The 20715-nt window shown below is 40.9% G+C and overlaps 1 protein-coding gene across 1 annotated transcript; it reads left to right on the plus strand.

Moving 5' to 3' along the window:
• Positions 1-2941: 2941 nt before the first annotated feature.
• LOC308104942 (piwi-like protein 1) lies at positions 2942-18697 on the plus strand (the record flags this gene model as incomplete). Its single annotated transcript, XM_080455581.1, has 20 exons — positions 2942-3013; positions 3657-3750; positions 4579-4707; positions 6136-6350; positions 6445-6566; positions 7250-7330; positions 8181-8378; positions 8761-8869; positions 9181-9307; positions 11001-11118; positions 11941-12055; positions 12346-12533; positions 13499-13571; positions 14475-14675; positions 14968-15071; positions 15477-15547; positions 15692-15845; positions 16654-16779; positions 17056-17203; positions 17821-18697. The coding sequence occupies 20 exons, from the start codon at positions 2942-2944 to the stop codon at positions 17935-17937; spliced, it is 2562 nt and encodes an 853-aa protein (XP_080311707.1). The 3' UTR covers positions 17938-18697.
• Between the last annotated feature and the right edge of the window lie 2018 nt (positions 18698-20715).

The raw sequence follows: 20715 nt of genomic DNA on the forward strand, positions 1-20715 counted from the left end.
AGACTTTTACGGCTCTTGCAGTGATTTTCAACCATTTTAATTTCAGGGACCCCCAGTTTGACATGCATTAGGCTACGGACCCCCATATAATGGCATTTCTATATCTGGGACCCCAATTTATATAGTAAAATCAATGTTAATTTAACTCGGAGAGTGTACAAATGTTTGTTTGTTTGTTTGTTTGTACACAATATTTGTACACTCTGAGTTACAGACCCATAAGGTCCATTTTGGTTCCTAACTATCCATCATTTAGCTGGGGACCCCCTGGAACTCCCCCAAGGACCCCTGGGGGTCCCCGGACCCCACTTTGAGAACCAATGCTGTAGAGGGTGTTAAGGCAGCTTTCCAAATGCATGGCCTCACCCTGAGAGTGAGAGAACTCACTAGCGCTCTGGACCAGGGCTATATGTAGGCCAGTGGTTCTCAAAGTGGGGTCCGGGGACCCCCAGGGGTCCCTGAGAGTTCCAGTGGGTCCCCAGCTAAATGATTGATAGTTAGGAACCAAATGCACCCTTAAGGGTCTGTAACTCAGAGAAAAGTTAAATTAACATTAATTGAATATAAATTGGCGTCTTGGAGATAGAAATGCCATTAAATGGGGGTCCGTAGCCTAATGCATGTCAAACTGGGGGTCCTTGAAATTAAAATGGTTGAGAATCACTGCTAGAGCCGTACAAATCTTCTCTATTGGGGGTCCCTGGCATATCTTTTCAAATGGGGGTCCGCGGGCTAATAAGTGTAAATTTCGGGGTCCTTAACATGAAAAGTTTGAGGACCACTGATGTAGGCCAAGAGCCATGTAAGGATATTCATAATACATATAGCCTAGGCTAGGGGTTAATCTGTGGTTAAACTGATTTTGCTGGGGACCCCTTGGGACCCCCACAATGAGCCGAACCAGACATGTTGTGGGTGTGCTTGTAAATAGGGCTAAAAGTGGTTAAACAGATTTTGATGCCATACAACAAATTTTCCTGGGAACCCCCTGGACCCCCATAAGGACCCCAGAAGATCCCCGGACCACACTTTAAGAACCACGTGAATGCTGCTGCAATGAAGATAAATTACGTTAAAAGTGTGAAAAGAAAATCTGTATAGTGGTTAATCCCATGTTGGGTTGATGATTATTTGAGCAATTCCTTGTGTTAACAGGAGGAATGTTTAGCCATTTATTGCTAAACAAAGTTGAACTCGAAGCTGTCTACATGTCTACCGAAGAAAAAAGTCGAAAATAAGTTCCTCCACCTTTAAACTAATTTAATTAGGTAATGAATTGGGCTACTTTCTTGATTAATATGTTTTGTTTTTAAATATCATGTACTCAAGTACTGTACTTACTGTAGTACAATTAATTTACTGGAATATTTCCAATTTTCAATACTTTTACTTCTACTTAACCACTGCATCTCAGAGGCAAATATTGTACTTTTTGCTCCACTTCAATTATTTGAAAACATTAGTTACTAGTTACTTTGTAGATTTTTAATATTATTACAAAACATACATTAACAACTTCAGCCCTATTTGAAAATAGCCGATCTACAAGCTCACAATGCGCGTTGTGAGCTTGTAGATCTGCTATTTTCAAAGAATTTTTATATATTTGGTACTTTTACTTAAGTACAAAATGTGAGTACTTCTTCCACCACTGCTCTTCATTAATTAAGCCAATTGGTTTCACCTTAGTGGCCTCCAACAAGCTGTCTCATAGGTGCCTTTAAAATGGTACACATGGACAGATGACATTTTTTATCCAAGAATGACTATCATTTGTCAGTAGGAAAGGTAAGTGTGACAGACCTTGCAACCTCAATTCAGGAAGCAAGTTTAATAGTTTTATATTCCTGACAAATGAATGATGCATTTGCTAACATGATCTAGCTGTTCTGTGATGTTTGTTCTACACACCAACCTAGTTCTGCACCAAGGTTATTATGGTTTTTAAATTTTCAGTATTTTTTTTTTTAGTTTTGACTTTGTTTTTAATTTCAGTTAGGCCTAGTTCTAAGTTTCAATTAGACATCTAAATATTGAATCACACAACTTTAAAAACTGTCTGGGGTGAAACACAGAAGCCTGAGTTGATGTTAAAATGACCCTGTGTTTTAAAGTGAAATTCCCCTTTAACTATAATGGCCCTGTTTTGTGAGTAGTTGTGGTACATTGTGAAGCCAACTTGATTATATGACATCAATGAGCCAACACTGTAATATTGATAACCTTGCACATGCAGTATGTTAAAAAAAATTACTAAGGATTCTCTTATATTTTTTAATTGAGGTGTAGCTGGGTGCAGACCTAAAGATGCATTGTAGTGCAGGGGTCTTCAACGTTTCTCAGGCCAAGATAAAGAGTTTTGCTGAGAGAAAGATGAAGCAGGGACCCCCCACCACATATTGTGTATAACATGTTGCAGATTAAACCATTTCATAGCTTCATCGACTTGTTTGACAGCACTATCATCATCAGTGTTGGATTCATGTTGTTTATTTTCAGACAGTTGACCACTTAAACCCTCAATACTTAGAAAACTTGTACTTGATCTGCTCTTTTTTCCCTTCTACACCAAACCTCTTTACTGAAAATAGCCGATCTACAAGCTCAACGCCTCGCAGCGTTGTGAGCTTGTAGATCTGCTATTTTTGGCTAATGTTACCCTCAGAAAAGGAATTCTAGGGTGGTTAATGCAAAAAAAAAAAGTTCCCATCACACAAACATTTGGTGGGCCCCCTTTAGTAACCTGAGGACCCCTTGTTGAAGACTCCTGTTGTAGGGGACAACAGTCAGCATATTATAATTGATATTTGGTTATTAATTTCAACCCAAAATGTATTCATCTGTTGTGTGTGTGTGTGTGTGTGTGTGTGTGTGTGTGTGTGTGCGTTTATTTTTCCCCCCCACCTTTTCAAATGCAGAATTACAAAAAACAATTGTGAAAATGGTTGGACGTGCAAGAGCATTAGCAAGAGGACGCTCACTACGTCCGGCAGAGCCTGCAGCTCCTGGAATGGTATTGTCATTGCAGAGCGCATGAGTGGTGGAAGAAGTACTCAGATATTTTACTTAAGTAAAAGTAGCAATACCACAATATAAAAATACTCTGTTGCAAGTAAAAGGCCGGTGTTCAAAATGTTACTTGAGTAAAAGTACAAAACTATTGGCATCAAAATATACTTTAAGTACCAAAAGTAAAAGTACTACAATGAAAATAGCAGCAGATCCAACATGGCGCGTTGAGCTTGTAGATCGGCTATTGTCAAATAGCCGAGGTATAAATTAAGGTTTTATAAAACATGCATATCTGCAAAGTAACTAACTTTTCAGATAATTAGTCGAGTAAAAAGTACAATATTTGCCGCTGAGATCTAGTGGAGTAGAAGTAAAAGTACTGAAAATTACAGTACTTGAGTAAATGTACTTAGTTACTTTACACCACTGAGTATGACTTGGTTTAAAACTCAATTGCGAGGACATGGGCAAATACAAGATTTTAAATCTGTAGATTATAATAAAAAGGAAAGTGACCCATAAAGATTATGTTTTGCACTTGAGGACGTTTAGATTTTAACTTCCTCCCACTAGTTGACACATGGTGGCACCCTACTTGGGGAACTGCTAAGCAGACCTAATTGTAAATGTTTTGTTTTTTGAAGACCCTGGCTCATGAAGCTGCAACAGCGGCTTTTCCTCCACCTGCTAGGGCTGAGCTGGATGGCAGAGGAAGGCCAGGATCTGTATCTACAGAAGGTGCAAAACTGTTAACCTTTCAGGACTCAAATATGGAGATACAAAGTTTCTGCCCAACAGCAATGATATCCTACGCTATAGTTTCATGTGGCGTTTCTGCTGCTTGTCACAGTTTTTGTGTCATCAATATCATCAGGGAAATTGAATTGTAGCAGTAGTAATAATGCATAGCAATGCTTGGTTAGTTTAATCTCAACATGTTGGCGACACAGGATCCTGCAGCATCGTTAATGGGGTAAAGGTAGGGTGGTGATATGCTTTGGTTAAAGCGTTTGTTTTAGCTAGAGTGTTTGTTCAGTAACAGGAGTCTCCCTGTCTTTCCAGGTCCTTAACAAAGAAAGAATACATGTTCAGGTGGGTTACCAATTTCAGCCAATCAGGAGAGTACCCATTTATCAGCTTCAATTTGATGGTGTTCCAATTGTGTTCCATTTCTTTGTCATCACTTCCAATTTCACATGTTCAATCTGTATCCTGTGAGGTCTCTCTCCTGATGAAATTGGTATCCTGACCTGAAAATGCATTTTCTGTTTAATAAAGAGATGGAGACTCCTGTTACTGAACAAACACTCATGCAATGATTGCTATCAGAATATAGAGCCATTAACACTTATTTTAACCAACACCATGTCACTTACCGTACCTTAACAGAATTGGTGTTCTGTCATGTCAGCTTTACTGACCCCCATAGCTCTTAGCAGCAGTAGATTTTGATGGTAATTGTATCCTAGTTCTAATCTGTAAAAGTTCCACTACTACATAAATATCCTTAAGCAGAAGGCAAGTCATTTGGAACTTCTAATTGTGTTTTTCGGTTTATCCCTGTAGAGGACGTACTGCAGATCTCGGGCGGCTTCCAGAGCATGAAGATTGGAGAAAGAGGACGCCGGCGTGATTATTCCGACACGGGAATAAACACCAGACTGGCCATGGTGCACGTCAGGGATTCAAAGGCTGGTCTGTATATTATGGCAATGTTTACAATGACGTGTATATTCTAATAAACAAGCTGGTGGCCTATTATGACATGCCAGGATAGATATACAAGGTTTCATGTGGCTAAAGGGTGACTTGAAGGTTTTATATTCATTCTATTTTGAGGACATTTGAAAATCTCAGAGGAAACGTCCCATTGTTTGCTGTGTCTTGAGAGCTTCACTGTATGAGAGTCCCAATACAGTCCACACCTGTACACAAGACAAACTAGAAAAAGTGCTCCTCGGAGCACAGGTCTCCGCCAGGTCAGGTAGGTTATTGTGGCCTCCTGGTGGCGCTATAATAGGCCAATGTGAAAAGGGTGCCATTTCTTCTTAGGCCTTGCACGGCAATCTGACAGTGCATTCATGATTTGATGCATTTTGTTCAAAAAAAATCTTTTGATAAATTAGACCTGCTGGTGGCGCTATAACAAGCCAATCTTAAAAGGGTGGCATTTGTTCCGCAACTTCCGCAACGTGCAAAGTTTGACCGCAATCGGGCGCTGCGTTCATGATTTGAGGCATTTTGTTCAAAACGAGCCACTACTGCAAACTTTAGATGTGAATCTTAGCCTTTCAGGATGGAATATGAAAAATCAAACGGATTCACCTTGATCACAAGACTATAGAGATCATGTATACCGATTTGCGTGAATTTTGGATGAAATCGGAAGTAATATAAAGAAATTTGTTTTACATAAGTCGGCCTCCTGGTGGCGCTATAAAAGGTAAATGTGAAAAATGCAGTGCAAAGGTTTTTCCTTGACCTCTAGGGAGTGCGCATACAGAGTTTTACACAGATCGGTGCAGTTATAGGTAAAAACATGAATCGGCCTGTTATAGCGCCACCATGAGGGCGATTTGAAAATTTTCAAGTGGCATTTCTCCCTCTGCATAGTGGGACTGTGCGTGCAAAGTTTCACGGAAATTGCATGCTGTGTTCACGATTTGAGGCATTTTGTTCAAAACTGAGCATTCCTTTAAACTTTGGAAGCCATTTTTAGCCAATCAGGATGGAGTATAAAAAATCGGAAAGACTTATTTCGTTTAATGACTATAGAGATACTGTGTACCAATTTGCATGATGTTTGGACAAAATCTGTTGGAGTACTGTCAAAAAATGTGTTTTGCAAAAAGCGGCCTCCTGGTGGCGCTATAACAGGCCCATGTGGACATTTTGGGGCAGAGGTTCTGAATTGGCATCCAGGGGGAGTGTGCACAGTTTCACTGTGATCAAGCCAACGGTGCGGGAGATTAGCTGTTCACGGACGGACACACACACGGACGGACGGGGGGCAAAACATACTCTCGCCATGCCTTTCGGCCTGGCGGAGACAAATATGCCTCCGTTGCATTTCATTCCTTTTTTTTCATTTTACCCATTTGTATTCACCACTTGCTTTCCCAGGTTCCACTGGCCCCAATATTATGTTGAAAGCCAACTTCGTGCGGCTCATATCCCGTCCCCAGTGGGCGCTATATCAGTACCATGTGGACTACAAGCCTCCGATGGAGTCAAGACGCCTGCGTACAGCCCTTCTCTATCATCATAATGAGATACTAGGCAAGGCACGCTCCTTTGATGGGGCCATCCTTTTCCTGCCTCGTAAACTTCACAACAAGGTGCTTATTTAGAAAGAGAACTTGCACTTGGTTATTTATTATGGAATCCCATCGATCATGTAGCCCTACTTATGATGTCTTCACTGGTGTTTAGGAGACGGTGCTGTACAGTGAAACCCGGCATGGAGAGAAGGTCCAAATAACGGTTACACTGACAAATGAGCTGCCCCCCACCTCACCAGCGTGCCTACAGTTTTACAACATCCTATTTAAAAGGTCTGTCCTACACTTCAAAGTTCACGATGGGTATTTAGATTTGCGACATCATGAGAAAGAATAAAGTTGACGGAACATATGCTGGGTTTGATACAGTTTGGAGTATTGGTTTGACTGGTGTTTTTCAAAGTGAAGTTAATAATATATTGTTATTTATGCCTCAGATCACAGAAGAAACACACTTGTTAGCATAATAACTTAAAGGGATAGTTCACCCCCCAAAAAAAAATTCTCGGTTAGTCACCCCATGGAGACTTGAATTCATGGATATTTTTTTGTTTTTGTCGCATTCCTAAGCCAATAATTTGATGACCGGCAGCGGTTCCGGTAGGAGACACAAAGAGTGTCCTTTGTGTCTCCTACCAGAACCGCTGCCTACCGGTCCGCTGGTCATTAAATTATTGGCTTAGGAATGCGACAAAAGCTACAAAATATCCATGAATTCAAGTCTCCATGGGGTGACTAATCGATAGAAAAAAAGGGGAAATAAATGGGTGAACTATCCCTTTAAAACAGGACATTTAGCACAAGACCACAGGCCTAAAGTTTTGTGGGTGTTTGGTGAAACGTCTGTGAACCTAATGTTGATAAAACTGTGTGCATGACTATTTTAACATTCAAATTCTACTATTAGGTCAGTCTCCATTTACCAAATTGAACTTGATAATTCTTCAATTTGTTAGAATCCTGAGAATGCTGAATATGCAGCAGATTGGACGGCACTATTACAACCCCAACGATCCACTCAGCATCCCACAGCACAGGTATGGCATGCATCTCGTTCACCTGACCTTGATTTACTAGTCATTAAGAATTTCATTCCGTTTAGATTTTGATACGGATGCGAGTGTTGAGCTGCCTGGGAGTGAGGCCTGTAGCCAAGCCAGCACAAATTGAAACTCGATTAATGTTTAAGAAAAAATTGGAGCTATCTAACGCAGTAATTTGACATAAAATTATCAGTAAATTATGCCAGTGATTCTCAACCTTTTTAATATCGGGGATGGACTGTAAAATCCTCAGTGTTTATTTAACTGAGGGTGTTCCATTTGTACATGGACTTACTAGTACCTGCAGATCCTGCCCAAAAGAAAATATTATATTGTGTTTTGAGCATAACATTTGTGCGACTTCGTTCACAAACTGCAAACATAGATGTAGTAACTTATTATCGATTGTTAAAGATTCTGAGACTCAGGCATGAGCTTGTTAGCCTGGTAAACCCTCCCTCCGGAAATCTCATTTGTCATTTATTTAAATCAAAATGAGATTTTCCGGAGGGAGGGGCTTTACCAGGCTATGAGCTTGTTGCCACATTGTAACAAAATACTAAAAAGACAAGAGAAAAGGCTGTTAATTTTTTTTAAAGTGTTTAATTGCAATTATTAATAAGAACTCTGCAATTAGAAACTTAATTTAACATTGGACTTGAAATGTAAGTGTTTTAATTTGTGCAATACTTAAGGCTTTGCTGTTATAAATAATAATAATGATAAGGAAGAGCTCTGGTAGGACATCATGATCATTATTCAAAATCAACCTTTATCGAGATACCATATCCTGAGGTTATGCCCATACCCAGCGCTAGTTAATAGACTGTCTTTCTCTCCAAAGATTGACCATCTGGCCAGGCTACCAATCCACAATCCTGCAGTACGAGTCGGGCATCATGATGTGCGCTGACGTGAGCCATAAGGTGCTGAGGAGTGAGACGGTGCTCGACTTGATGACCAACCTGAGGCAGCAGTGTCCAGTGCAGTACTTCAGAGAAGCCTGCACAAAGGAGTTGATCGGCCTCATCGTCCTAACTAAGTAATACTGTAGTACTGTAGCTTGAAATCTGTTCTGCTCTACTTGGCAGACAAATACTATGACTTGAGGTGCAGAAAGATTTGACATTGCAGCAGGGCTGGGCGATATGACTTTAAATCTATATCGCCATAATTTCAAACTTTTTCCCCGATTAATGAGCAATTATTCAAAAGATAATATATTTTTGGTCATTGCCTAGTGTCTGAGAACTGTTGCTGAATGATTGGGCCTACTCTGAACTCTTTTTTTTAATTTTTTTTTATGACATGCCGTTTGGGAGATTAAATCTGAATTCAATATATTAATAATACACTGTATAAATTCAAGGTGTGCATTTTGCCAGAAACCCCCAAAACTAGTTTTTTATTTTTACTTTCCTCAGATATAATAACAAAACGTACAAGATTGACGATATTGCCTGGGATCACTCTCCAACCAACACGTTCACCAGGGCGGATACTGAGGTCTCCTTCAAGGACTACTACAAGACTGTAGGTTTTCCTGCTGGGAACGCATGTATAGCTTTAGTTGTAGGGAATGTGAACACACACGCATTGCTATAGTTGTAGGGGGAGGTGGAAGTACTTGATATTAATACAAAATTGGACAGATGCTACAGAAAGCTGTTTTATTGCGTGACTGTCAACGTCTTCGATCATAATCAGGTATGATGATGATGTAATTTCATAAAATCTTTTGAAAGAAAAAAAAGTTCACCTATAATGACTTGCCCAAAACTAGGAATGCCAGTTTAAAAGCGATTACATGTCTACATTTTACTAATCATTATATCTTTCTTTAGCAATATGGCCTGGACATCCTCTGTGTTGACCAGGCACTGCTGGTCAGTAATCTGAAGAAGAAGGGTCCTGCTGGGGCACCTCCCCCTGGGCCAGCCATGCTGATCCCAGAACTCTGCTATCTCACAGGTGCTCATTCGCAGGGGGGAAAAAAAAAATTCTTTACTTTACACTTCCATTTTTGTGCTTCTCAAACCTTTGCATGTCAAGGACCCATACTGTACATTAATATGCATTTGGCTGCGGATCCCCACCTGAAAATGTGATAACGGTGACCCCATACAAGATTCTGTCTTGTTAAATGTTTCAAAAATATTCCAAATTGTTCACATTTCTTTCCAAGATATTTTGAAACTGGGTAATGTATATGTCACAGGTAAATTGGCATTCCAGGTAAATTGGAAGTGGAGCGCTTGTTTTTAGGCGCGGGGCTGCGAGGCGAGGCTTTGATGTGAGGATAGCAACCAGGAAATGCAAACACCAGTCTCAGTGGCGCACTTCGATAATCATTGGACTCCTCATCCACTACTATTGGGAGTCTGGGTTTGACTCCCGCTTGGGACATTACTTTTTCAAACCACCGCGGACTACTTTTTTTCGCCGATAAAGTATAGTTTTCGACCATGACGGAGGCGCGCCGACTCAGCGCATGCATGTTTGCGTGCTCGTTTGTGCATGCGTGCGTGTGTGGTGTGGGGCTCATGTCTGGCTTGCATTGCCCTCTAGCGTTGATTCTACAGAATTGCCTGCGGTACATATATGTTACAGGTAAATTGGCATTCCAGGTAAATTGGAAAAGAAGCGCTTGTTTTCACCGCAGGCAATTCTGTAGAATCAACGCTAGAGGGCAATGCAAGCCAGACATGAGCCCCACACCACACACGCACGCATGCACACGCACACAAACGAGCACGCAAACATGCATGCGCGCGCATACACACACACACACACACACACACACACACACACACACACCTGCGAACAGCCTTATTCCATGCAGTTGAAGCACAAGGGGGCGGTGCTGGCGGGCTATGTTAGTGCAGTGAGTGGCAGTTGGGGCAAACGCAGTCCCCACAACATCATTTACGATTCTCTGCCTATCGGTACATAACTCGGACGGCGCTTTAGTCGACTAGCAGACCATCGGCCGGTCGTCGCGGGCACTCGCGCCTGGAGGCGCTCGGGTGCGACTCCTTGGCCTCAAGGTCTGCTGAGTCGGCGCGCCTCCGTCATGGTCCAAAACTATACTTTATCGGCGAAAAAAAGTAGTCCGCGGTTGTTTGAAAAAGTATGTCCCGAGCGGGAGTCCAACCCAGACTCCTAATGGTAGTGGATGGGGAGTCCAATGATTATCGAAGTGCTCCACTGAGACTGGTGTTAGCATTTCCTGGTTGCTATCCTCGCCTCAATGCCTCGCCTCGCAGCCCCGCGCCTAAAAACAAGCGCTCCACTTCCAATTTACCTGGAATGCCAATTTACCTGTGACATATACAGTGTGTATATAGGCTTTAACTGATTTTGCTGGAGACCCCCTTGAACCCCCTCAAGGCCCCCTGGTGGGTCCCTGGACCACACTTTGAGAACCACTATTCATATTAACTTTTTATATAAATGTATTTGCTGTAAGACGGGCTTGTGTGTGTGCTTCTGAAATGCGTGTGCTAAACTTTACCCCCAGAAATTTACACCAGAGCAGGTTAAAAAAATCAGTTTGAAAGCACACTCATTTGTATTGTCCTGAGTTTTAATCATATCCCCTCCTCCCATTTTCTATTCTAGTATCCAGTAGAGTTGGCATTAAAAGTATTTCTATTACCCACAGGTCTGACTGACAAGATGCGTGCCGACTTCAGTATCATGAAGGACTTGTCCAGTAAGACCCGACTGAACCCTGAGCAGAGGGAGTGTCGCCTCAACCAGTTTGTCAACCAAATTAATGAGTATGTCCCTTAAGATGTATGGCAGTAGGCAGATGTGTATTGATTATATCAGATGTGCAGACTTGATTAGTGCGCAATCTTGGAACAGAGTGCATGCAGGACAAAGATGGTAAAGATGTTTAAGTAAATTCCCAAACACTTTTTTTTTGCATCTTTTCATCAGGGTCAATGTCCTCACAGTTCATTTAGATTCTAGAACCAAAGATTTGACAGAACTGTGCCCTCATCCTGTGGGCTGAGTTTTGATCTGTGATGGAAAGTAACTAGGTACATTTATTGAAGTGCTGTACTTTATGTACAATTGTGAGGCACTTTTACTTTACTGGAGTATGTCCAAACTTCAGTACTTTTACTTCTACTCCACTACATCTCGGAGGCAAATATTGTACTTTTTACTCCACTACAATTATTTTAAAACTTTAGTTACTAGTTATCTTGTAGATTTGTATTATTACAAAACATACATTTACCACTTAAGCCGTATTTAAACTTTGGCTAATTGAAAGTTGTTGATCTACAAGCTCACAACACAACGTGTTGTGAGCTTGTAGATCTGCAATTTCCAAAAGATTTTCTTATACATTTTAGATGTATGAGAACTTGTGAAACAGGAAATTCTGCATAATGAGTACTTTTACTTTTGGTACTTTAAATATATTTTTATGCCAATAGTTTTTTACTTTTACCCAAGTACATTTTGATTACTGGACTTTTACGTAACAGTGTTTCTGCATGGCAGTATTGATACTTTTACTTGAGTAAAACATTTGTGTACTTTTTCCACCACTGATGTTGATCTTGCAAATAAATCCTGCTTTTTAGGAACACTGAGGTCCAGGCAGAGCTGACCACCTGGGGACTCTGCTTCGATAAAGAGCTCCTGAGCTTGAAGGGCAGAGTTCTTCAATCTGAGAAGATTTTCCAGGGTTCCCGTTCGGTAAGAGAGGGCAAAAGATTGCTCCCAGTTTTGGTCAGTTATTTTGCAAGTCTGAAAGAATACAGAAAATAAGATTCCTTTTTCTTGGGGAAAATATCCTTGTACCGATATTCAACTATGTAATAGTTCACCCATCTTGAAATTCTATTTAATATGCTTAATAATCTTGAGCCAAAGCAAAAGTCATCAATCAAACAAAGGTCCTCTTATGTAGAACCTGTTGGAACTCTGTGCAGAATGGTGTTGATGCAGTTGGGTCAAACTTCCTTTTGATTTCGTTTTCAACTCAGTATGATTACAACCCCATGGCAGCTGACTGGGCCAGGGAGATGAAAGGGGTGCCCATCATCAAAGCGCCCCCACTGCAGAAGTGGATAGTGTTCTACACAAGCCGCAACACCAACGAAGCCCAGTCCCTAGTACAGACCATCGGCATGGTCTCTGGCCCTTTGGGCATCCGGGTTGACAGACCTACCTTGTGAGTTACTGATGTTGAAGTTGATAATTTACCACTGGCAATATCAGTATCCTGAAAATTGGCATTACAACTCAAAACACCTGCCTCTAAATAAATGCATAAGCAATAACTACTTTATGCAATCACATTTTAAAATAACATGGCTTGAAAGAGTTGCGAGGGCAGCTATGCATTTGTCCAGTTTCAATTGGATTTGTTGATCAGGGACTTGAGGAAAGGTATAGTTCTGAGGCTGCGCAGGGACGGCGCCGTGAGAATGGTATTTGTGTTTCATTTAGTAGGAACACCCTAAAATCTATTGACATTTAGTGGTCTGCAACTGGCTGGGTTTTGGGTTATTTTTAATGCAGCTAGATGGGCCTCAGTCTTTGAACTAAATAAACCCGACAAAGTTAAAACTATCTGGGACACATTTTTATTAGTCAAATTTGTACTTACAGTAGATAGGTGGGGGTCCAATATTGCGACTATCATTTTGGAGAAACACTAATCCCAGAGTGCTAAAGAAAATGCCCTTTAACGGAGGAGTATGAACCCTTTTTCTAAAATGAATACTTATTTGTAATAACATTTGCCGAATCAAAGGTGTTTGAGGTGTATCTAAAATAACAAATGCACTTATTATACTTATACTGAATTTGCATTTAAATAGATCCGTTTTTGACTGCTCCTATTCTTGCACTGGGTTACATACAGCATTTCACCCCACAATAGCATATGTATTACTATGACACCTTGTGGTGTGAAGACACCATTGCAGTCATAAAATATTTCTAGCCACGAGGAAAAGTGGCCTAATAATGGGGTGAAGCAAATGCTTTGATCTCCACAAACTAGATGTGTCTTTAAGCAGACATTTGAATGCTGTGAAGTAGGCTACTTTGACGGACTCTCCAACTGTAAAATGTTTGTTAAAAACAGTAAAAGCTTATTTTCTTTTTACGGTAATGTTTCCTTTTATAAAGGGTGGCTTATGAGGACCGGCAGGAGTGTCTCCTGAGAGCCCTGCAGCACAACGTCATGCAGGACACCCAGATGGTAAGTGACCAAAGGAGCAAATGGACTGAGATTATTTTGTCATTTAAAGGTTTGGCCCTCACATTTGAGTTCACTGGCTGGCAGCCCAAATCCGGATTAAAAAAAAGCCTCCATCATTTACATATTTATATGTAGTTTACTTGACTCTTCAAATGCTCCCAGAGTTTCCACTATTGCCTCCATTTTTATACAAGGAACCAACTTGCTTTTTGATTTTTGTTTTCAACTGACTACAACCTCATTGCAACTAGTCTCGCGTAGCCAGACAACTATTCCACAATCTCTGAATGCTAGTTTTGCGTAGCCAGACCAAGACAAAGGAAGCTGTCTGTTTGTGCTTTCCGGTCACGAAAATATATTTTAAAATACCTTTTACATTTTATTTTAGAATTCCTATTTCTGATCAGCAGCAAGCTATATACTGTACTGTGGGCTTTAGATTTACATTGGGACAAATTTGCGTGACAAAGACTAAACTATCCCCGGATCATTTTCAACGCTGCCATGCTCCAGACTGTGACTGAAGAATTAGAAAATTGTGGGAGGTCCAGGGAGATGCATGGGCACTGGGCACCCCCCCCCCACTACAGAAATGTATGATGCACCGCAGATGTGCATCAACAGAAATTAAACTCTGATGTCTGTTCGCATGGGGCTAGTATCACCATGAATATTACCATAGAACCTCAGTTTCCTGAAAGTTATTAGGTGATTCAGTCTGAAAGTTTTGCATTCCAGAAGACATTGGCAGATTGTAATGATATTCAAATTATAGGATGTCCCCAGCTGAGACTGGTTGTGTTGTAATCAAATGAGGCACGCCCCCATAAATGGCTTGGTGACCTGTGCCCTGTGTGTACCCGAAATATTAACATGGAACTGTTATTTGGTCTATTCTCATAGGTGGTAGTGGTCCTCCCCAGCATTAAGAAGGACAAATACGACAGCATAAAGAAGTACCTCTGTGTGGACTGCCCTACCCCCAGTCAGTGTGTGTTGTCCCGCACCCTTGGTCGGCAAAATGCCCTCGTGACCATAGCCACCAAGATAGTGCTGCAGATGGCCTGCAAGATGGGAGGGGAGCTGTGGACGGTCGACATCCCGGTTAGTCCCCCATCACACAATCCAAAGTGCTGCATAAATTGCATTGAATTGGGGAACTATATTATTCTGCATGTTTTTTGTGGTCAAGCCTTGAAATGTCAAAAGTACTACATGACCAGAACATTTGAAGCCCTGGAGAAGCACACAAGCTGCTTTGTATAGGTCTTAACCACTATTTAGTGGTTATATTATTATAGCCTCTATATAGTGGTTATATTATTATAGCCTCTATATTTGGTAAACTAATACTTAGCTGACCATGGTCGACTGCTGCTTGGTCCATGTTTTGCAGCTCAAACAGCTGATGGTTGTGGGAATCGACTGTTACCATGACACCACTGCTGGAAAGAGGTCCATTGGTGCTCTGGTGGCCAGCCTGAACCAGGGCATGACCAGGTTAGTATGTATGGGTAGTCTGAACACCTGCTGCAACTGGTAGTGCCCTGGGCTTCCGGAGGCAGTGACCCAGTCAGTATGTGTTGACAAGTCGCTGTCACCGAAGCTAGCTTGCAGGTGTTGCTAATATATGCACTTTCTCCGGAAGCAATATATTTTCATCCATGGCTGTGCAAGATGTTTCTGATAACAATTTAGGGACATGCAGTTGTTCAATATTGATTAATTACTAGTTGCGTCTAGTTAAGTTTATTTTTAGGTGAGGCCATCATTTTACTAGTTCCTGCTGTCAAAGTATGTTAATGGTTGGCTCCTATGTATGCATGTTCTGTTCACCTACAGTTTGAATAAACCACTGCTTGGTGTTCTTGTCCTAAAATGTTCAATTGTCTGTGCTGTTAATAGGTGGTATTCCAAGTGTGTTCTGCAGGACAGAGGACAGGAACTCATGGATGGATTGAAAATGGCCTTTGTTGGTAAGTTCAGTAAATTTAAATGTTCGGTGTTCGCATTGAAGTCTGACTCTGTGCCTCCATTCGTTCGATTCAGCCTAGCATTTCTTAAATGGAATGTGTTTTTCAGGTGCACTAAAAGACTGAATGTGTGTTTGTTTTTTTCAGGCGCACTAAAAGACTACTTCAAGTTCAATAACCAGTTGCCTGCCCGCATCGTAGTGTATAGAGATGGAGTGGGAGATGGCATGCTGTCCACTGTAGTTGATTTTGAGGTTCCCCAGATGATTGAATCGATCAAATCCATGGGGAAAGACTACATGTAAGAACCTTCCATATTTTCCAGATCAAGTGGTTTCTAGAAGAGTATTGTTGGCTTTGCTTCTAGTCATCCAAGTAGTAAAGTTGTGGCTGTCCAGTGCACAGCATCACACGTCAACAAAAAACACCTACAAAATGAGCGCTCGCTCATTGACTATTTTATGTGTATTTCACTACAAAACATGTAAATATATTTTATCCCTAGTTCCAAAGAAGTATAAAACTAGTTTGATGGAATTTTGTGTTGTCCTTGAAGTATGCACCATCAGTGTTCTCCAGGAAGATGGTGGCCATTTTTTATCAGCAAATCACTTTTTAAACTTTTATTATGCTGATCTTTGAGCGGCTTAGATGAAAGGCCTCTTAACCGATTTTGGAAGGGAACCCCTATTTGTAACTATACCTTTCAAGACGGGAACCCCTTTTGGGGTAACTGTTGCGATGTACATAGCAACATAATTTTTTGAATACATATTTGAAGTTAACTTAGGTCAGGACTACAGTGGCAAATATGGTATATATTATTATATAATAAACCAGCAATGTCACGCCTCATACATTTTTTTTCTCAGTAGTTTTCTCATTATTCTGTTAAAGTTAAATGGCAATTAGACCTGCCAAATAGTGTGTCTTTGGGTCTAAATCACTCCGGAAACCCTGACATTATTACAGCCTTTTGACCCCTGTTGGAGCAAGTCATAACAATTTCCCTCTTTGTGTCCTGGCTTAGTTAAGTTCAGTTTGGCAGCATAATGCTCGATTGATGAAATGATCAAAATGGTTTCTGGTCTCCTTGTCCTCTGTTCTAGGCCCAAGTTTACTGTGGTCGTGGTAAAGAAGCGCATCTGCTCGAGGTTCTTTACCTACATCAGTGGCAAGTTGACCAACCCTCCCCCTGGAACTGTTGTTGACACCGACGTAACCAGGCCTGAGTGGTAAGTTCTCACAGCAGTTTATCACTAAACAGCATGTGTGTAGCAGCATAGCATGGCAATACCAGGTCTACAGACCACAACGGCAACCGGCTGGTATTGCACAAAATTCACCGGCTACATTTCAGTGCAAACTTCGGTGTTAAGACGTTTAAAAAATACATTTACATAATATACTCACATAGTTAATTGGAACATTTAGGTAGACAAGTGTTGTCTAGTTTTATCTCCATCTCAAACCCTTAAACAATTACACGTGTTGCAATACTTTTACTTCAGGTACGACTTCTACATTGTTAGCCAGTCCGTTCGCCTGGGAAGTGTCTCCCCTACCCACTACAACGTGGTGTATGACACCAGCGGACTGAAGCCTGACCATGTGCAGCGACTGACCTACAAGCTCTGCCACATGTACTACAACTGGCAGGTAAGCTGGTCTGTCTCGCCTAATATTCCCGGAGATTACTTTTAAAATGCTCAAAGTTTTGCCACCTTTACTTGCAATAGTCAGGGCCAGGCGTTTGGTGCCCCTAAAGCCTGTACATTAAGCCGGGCCTGAATAGTCGGCACATAATGTTTGCGACATTACCCAACGTTTGGGTATATACCCTGGTAAGTACAGTAGTAGTTCATGCATATAGGTTATATACTGTAGTGTAGACCCTCCAGAAAAACGTGGGCAAAAATCCTTGATTATGCAGGCTAAAATCCTTGATTATGCGGAAATTGCAGGAAGTCGCAAAATATGCGAAAATATTTTCTGCGATGCGCAGATTATGTGATGCGATCTTTTTGAAAAAAATGACCCCAGCACAATTATGCGCATAAACGCCTGTTATGCGCATAATCGCATATCCCGTTTTTCTGGAGGGTCTAGTTATAGAGTATGGCCATTAATTTGATAATTTATATAGTATTCTTCAGTCCTGATAAATATGAATTTATGGTCTGTGGGGAAAATGTCGCTTGGGACAATGAAAATAATGAAAAGATGGGATAATCTTACTAACATGTAATCTTTCCCTGCATTGTGCTTTTTTTCAGGGGATCATCAGGGTTCCGGCTCCCTGCCAATACGCGCACAAGCTGGCTTTCCTGGTGGGTCAGAGCATCCACAGGCAGCCCAGCTTCCACCTGGATGACTACCTCTTCTACCTGTAGCCCTGCACTCTCACTTGGCACTGACTTAGTGGTAGGGCTGGGAATATGATTTTTTTTTTGGGGGGGAAAGGCTCAATTTGCTATTTTGTGGCATGTAAAGGAAAAGTAGTAATATAACTAGATAAAATATTTTCATTTCATGCTTGAACCCGACGAAGCCCTAGATGGGTGAATTTGTTTGTTCATTTAAGCATGGGAGAGTGTTATATACTTTGTGCGGACATTACGTATCTATACTTTGAGTTTTGTGTCCCAGCACCTATTTTTTTTTTATTTCCCCAAGAACTGAGGATGTGTATATCCTACTTTTTCATATAATTTAAGAGGGTTAACATATTTGGAAACTGGGGATAATGTCTTAAACTTTTTGTTGTACTTTGTTAAACTTTTAGGTGAGAAATGGCCTCCGCAATTGCTTAATATTGATGCCTTTGACGTTCATAATCGCTAGTTTAAGATTGTCAACACATTTGAGAGCTTCCATGCAGTGTAGAGGTGTCATTCTATTAAGCCTGGTACATGCGTACGTACGTACATACTCCACAGTAATTATGCGAAAGCAAGTGACAACGCCTGGCCCAGCTAGCACAAACGGGCGCCCTGGGTATATGCTGAATAAACCAACAGAATTCCATTTGACACCAGTAGTCTGCTATATCAGTGGCTCTCAAACTTTTTCATGTTGAGAGCCACTGTGCTATATTATAAAGGCTAGAGCAAAGCAGAAAAGAACACGAACCCAATAAGACAAATTCATTTTGCTGTTACAGAAACCCTCACTGCAATGCACATCATGCTTGTGTCACACATCATGATTTCCAGGTGACTCATTCCAGAACGCAACAAACGCATGAAACCGATCTTTGTGTAGCTTGAGCCGTTACTTACGTGGAGTGTGTTTCAGGCATTGGTCCCTGCTGTCAAAGCATGTCACATGGGTATACACACATACTGTACAGCAGGCCTATGTATTTTATTCTACTCTACTGCATATACATAACTGTACAGTAGGCATATGTATTGTTTTACTCTATTGCATATACTGTACAGGCATTGTACAGTAGGCCTGAGTATTTTATTCTATTCTATTGCATATATTGTACAGTAGGCCTATGTATTTTATTCTATTGCATATACTGTACAGTAGGCTATGTATTTTATTCTACTCTATTGCATAAACATAACTGTACAGTAGGCCCATGTATTTTATTCTACTCTATTGCATAAACATAACTGTACAGTAGGCCTATGTATTTTATTCTACTCTATTGCATAAACATAACTGTACAGTAGGCCTATGTATTTTATTCTACTCTTATTGCATAAACATAACTGTACAGTAGGCCCATGTATTTTATTCTACTCTACTGCATGAATAAACAAATCATTTTGTGCTGGCAAAACGTTTATTGGATTAATTGACTGACTTTTCCTGTCATTTTCCAGAGTGCTTTTGACAGACAGCACTGTAACTTCTATTTAATATTATGACGTATCATAACTTGTTGTGTTGCGTTGAAGTGCGGTCCCTTGGGCAGTTGATCTAAAGCAGTGCTTCTCAAAGTGGGGTCCGGGGACCCCCTGGGGTCTTTGAGCAATTTAGAAATGCTGCTCTGGTCCACAGCAAAATGAGTTTTTTTTTTGGTAGTATTACACTGCACACAATGACCATAATGTTATTTTCAGTCAGACAACTCTTATAAATATATTGAGCATAAATATTTAAGCTTATTTTGCATCACGGCGCCGTTCCCTGTAAGCATGAATTTTTATAAATGATTTGCCAACTAGATTTTACATGGAATGAAATGGACCCCCATAAGGAAATCATAGAAACGGAGCCCACAGGTGGATGCTGGGGTGGTGGTAGCACAAAAAAAACTTCATATAATAGAGCAGAGCACAAAGCAGCAGCCGCTTAGCAGGGCAGCAGCAAGAAGAATGAGCTGTGAGCAGGGAGGTTTAAATAACCCGCCCCAATCAGATGGAGAGAGCATGTGACTGATCAGGAATTGGCACTCCTGGCAATTGTCTGCCTGAACTAGCTCCGCAGGCTTCGCATCATTTCCTTTTGGTAGGGGGGAAAATATTTCACAAATATTAAGAATGTATGAGTGTATGTAGAACTATCTACAAGCGGGTTACGTTCAAATGGCCTATGTATGATTTTGATATAATAAGTAATTTAGCTTTCATGGGGACCCCTTGAGGCCCCCACAAGGACCCCTGGGCGTCTCTGGACCCTATTTAGAGATCCACTGAGCTAGTCCACATGGACTAGGTGCTGATCAGTTGCCTACTGTTTGATTCTTGGCAGGCTGGAAGTTATCCCCAAAATAACTGACTTTTGAACAAACTGACTTATACCATAGGCTAATCGTAGGGCTTTAAAGCCTACAATATGGATGTAGTTTGATGTGAGTTGTCTTACCTGAACATGATTACAATTTACAATTTAGCCATTTACAAACAGACTAACATGTAAAAGCTACAAACACTGCACAAGTGATGAAATCAGGGATTTCATTATGCTTGACAGTTCAGACATCTGTTGAAGTCGAGTCCTGTTATATGAGTGCTCTGTTTTACGTAGTAATGGCGCCATCATGTGGATAAAATAAGACTTAGAAATACTAATTTAAAGTTCTCTGACCTGGAGATTCTTACTTTGTCTTTTATTTTACTAAACATTTTTATTAGACAAGGTGCTTGATATAATAAATCATTTCAACAAAGTAAGTTTGGGCTCCAGCTTTGCCTCCCAGTGCTTAGAACATG

The sequence above is a fragment of the Gymnoscopelus braueri genome (assembly GCF_963280865.1).
Source record: "Gymnoscopelus braueri genome assembly, chromosome: 17".
Classification (NCBI taxonomy): domain Eukaryota; kingdom Metazoa; phylum Chordata; class Actinopteri; order Myctophiformes; family Myctophidae; genus Gymnoscopelus; species Gymnoscopelus braueri.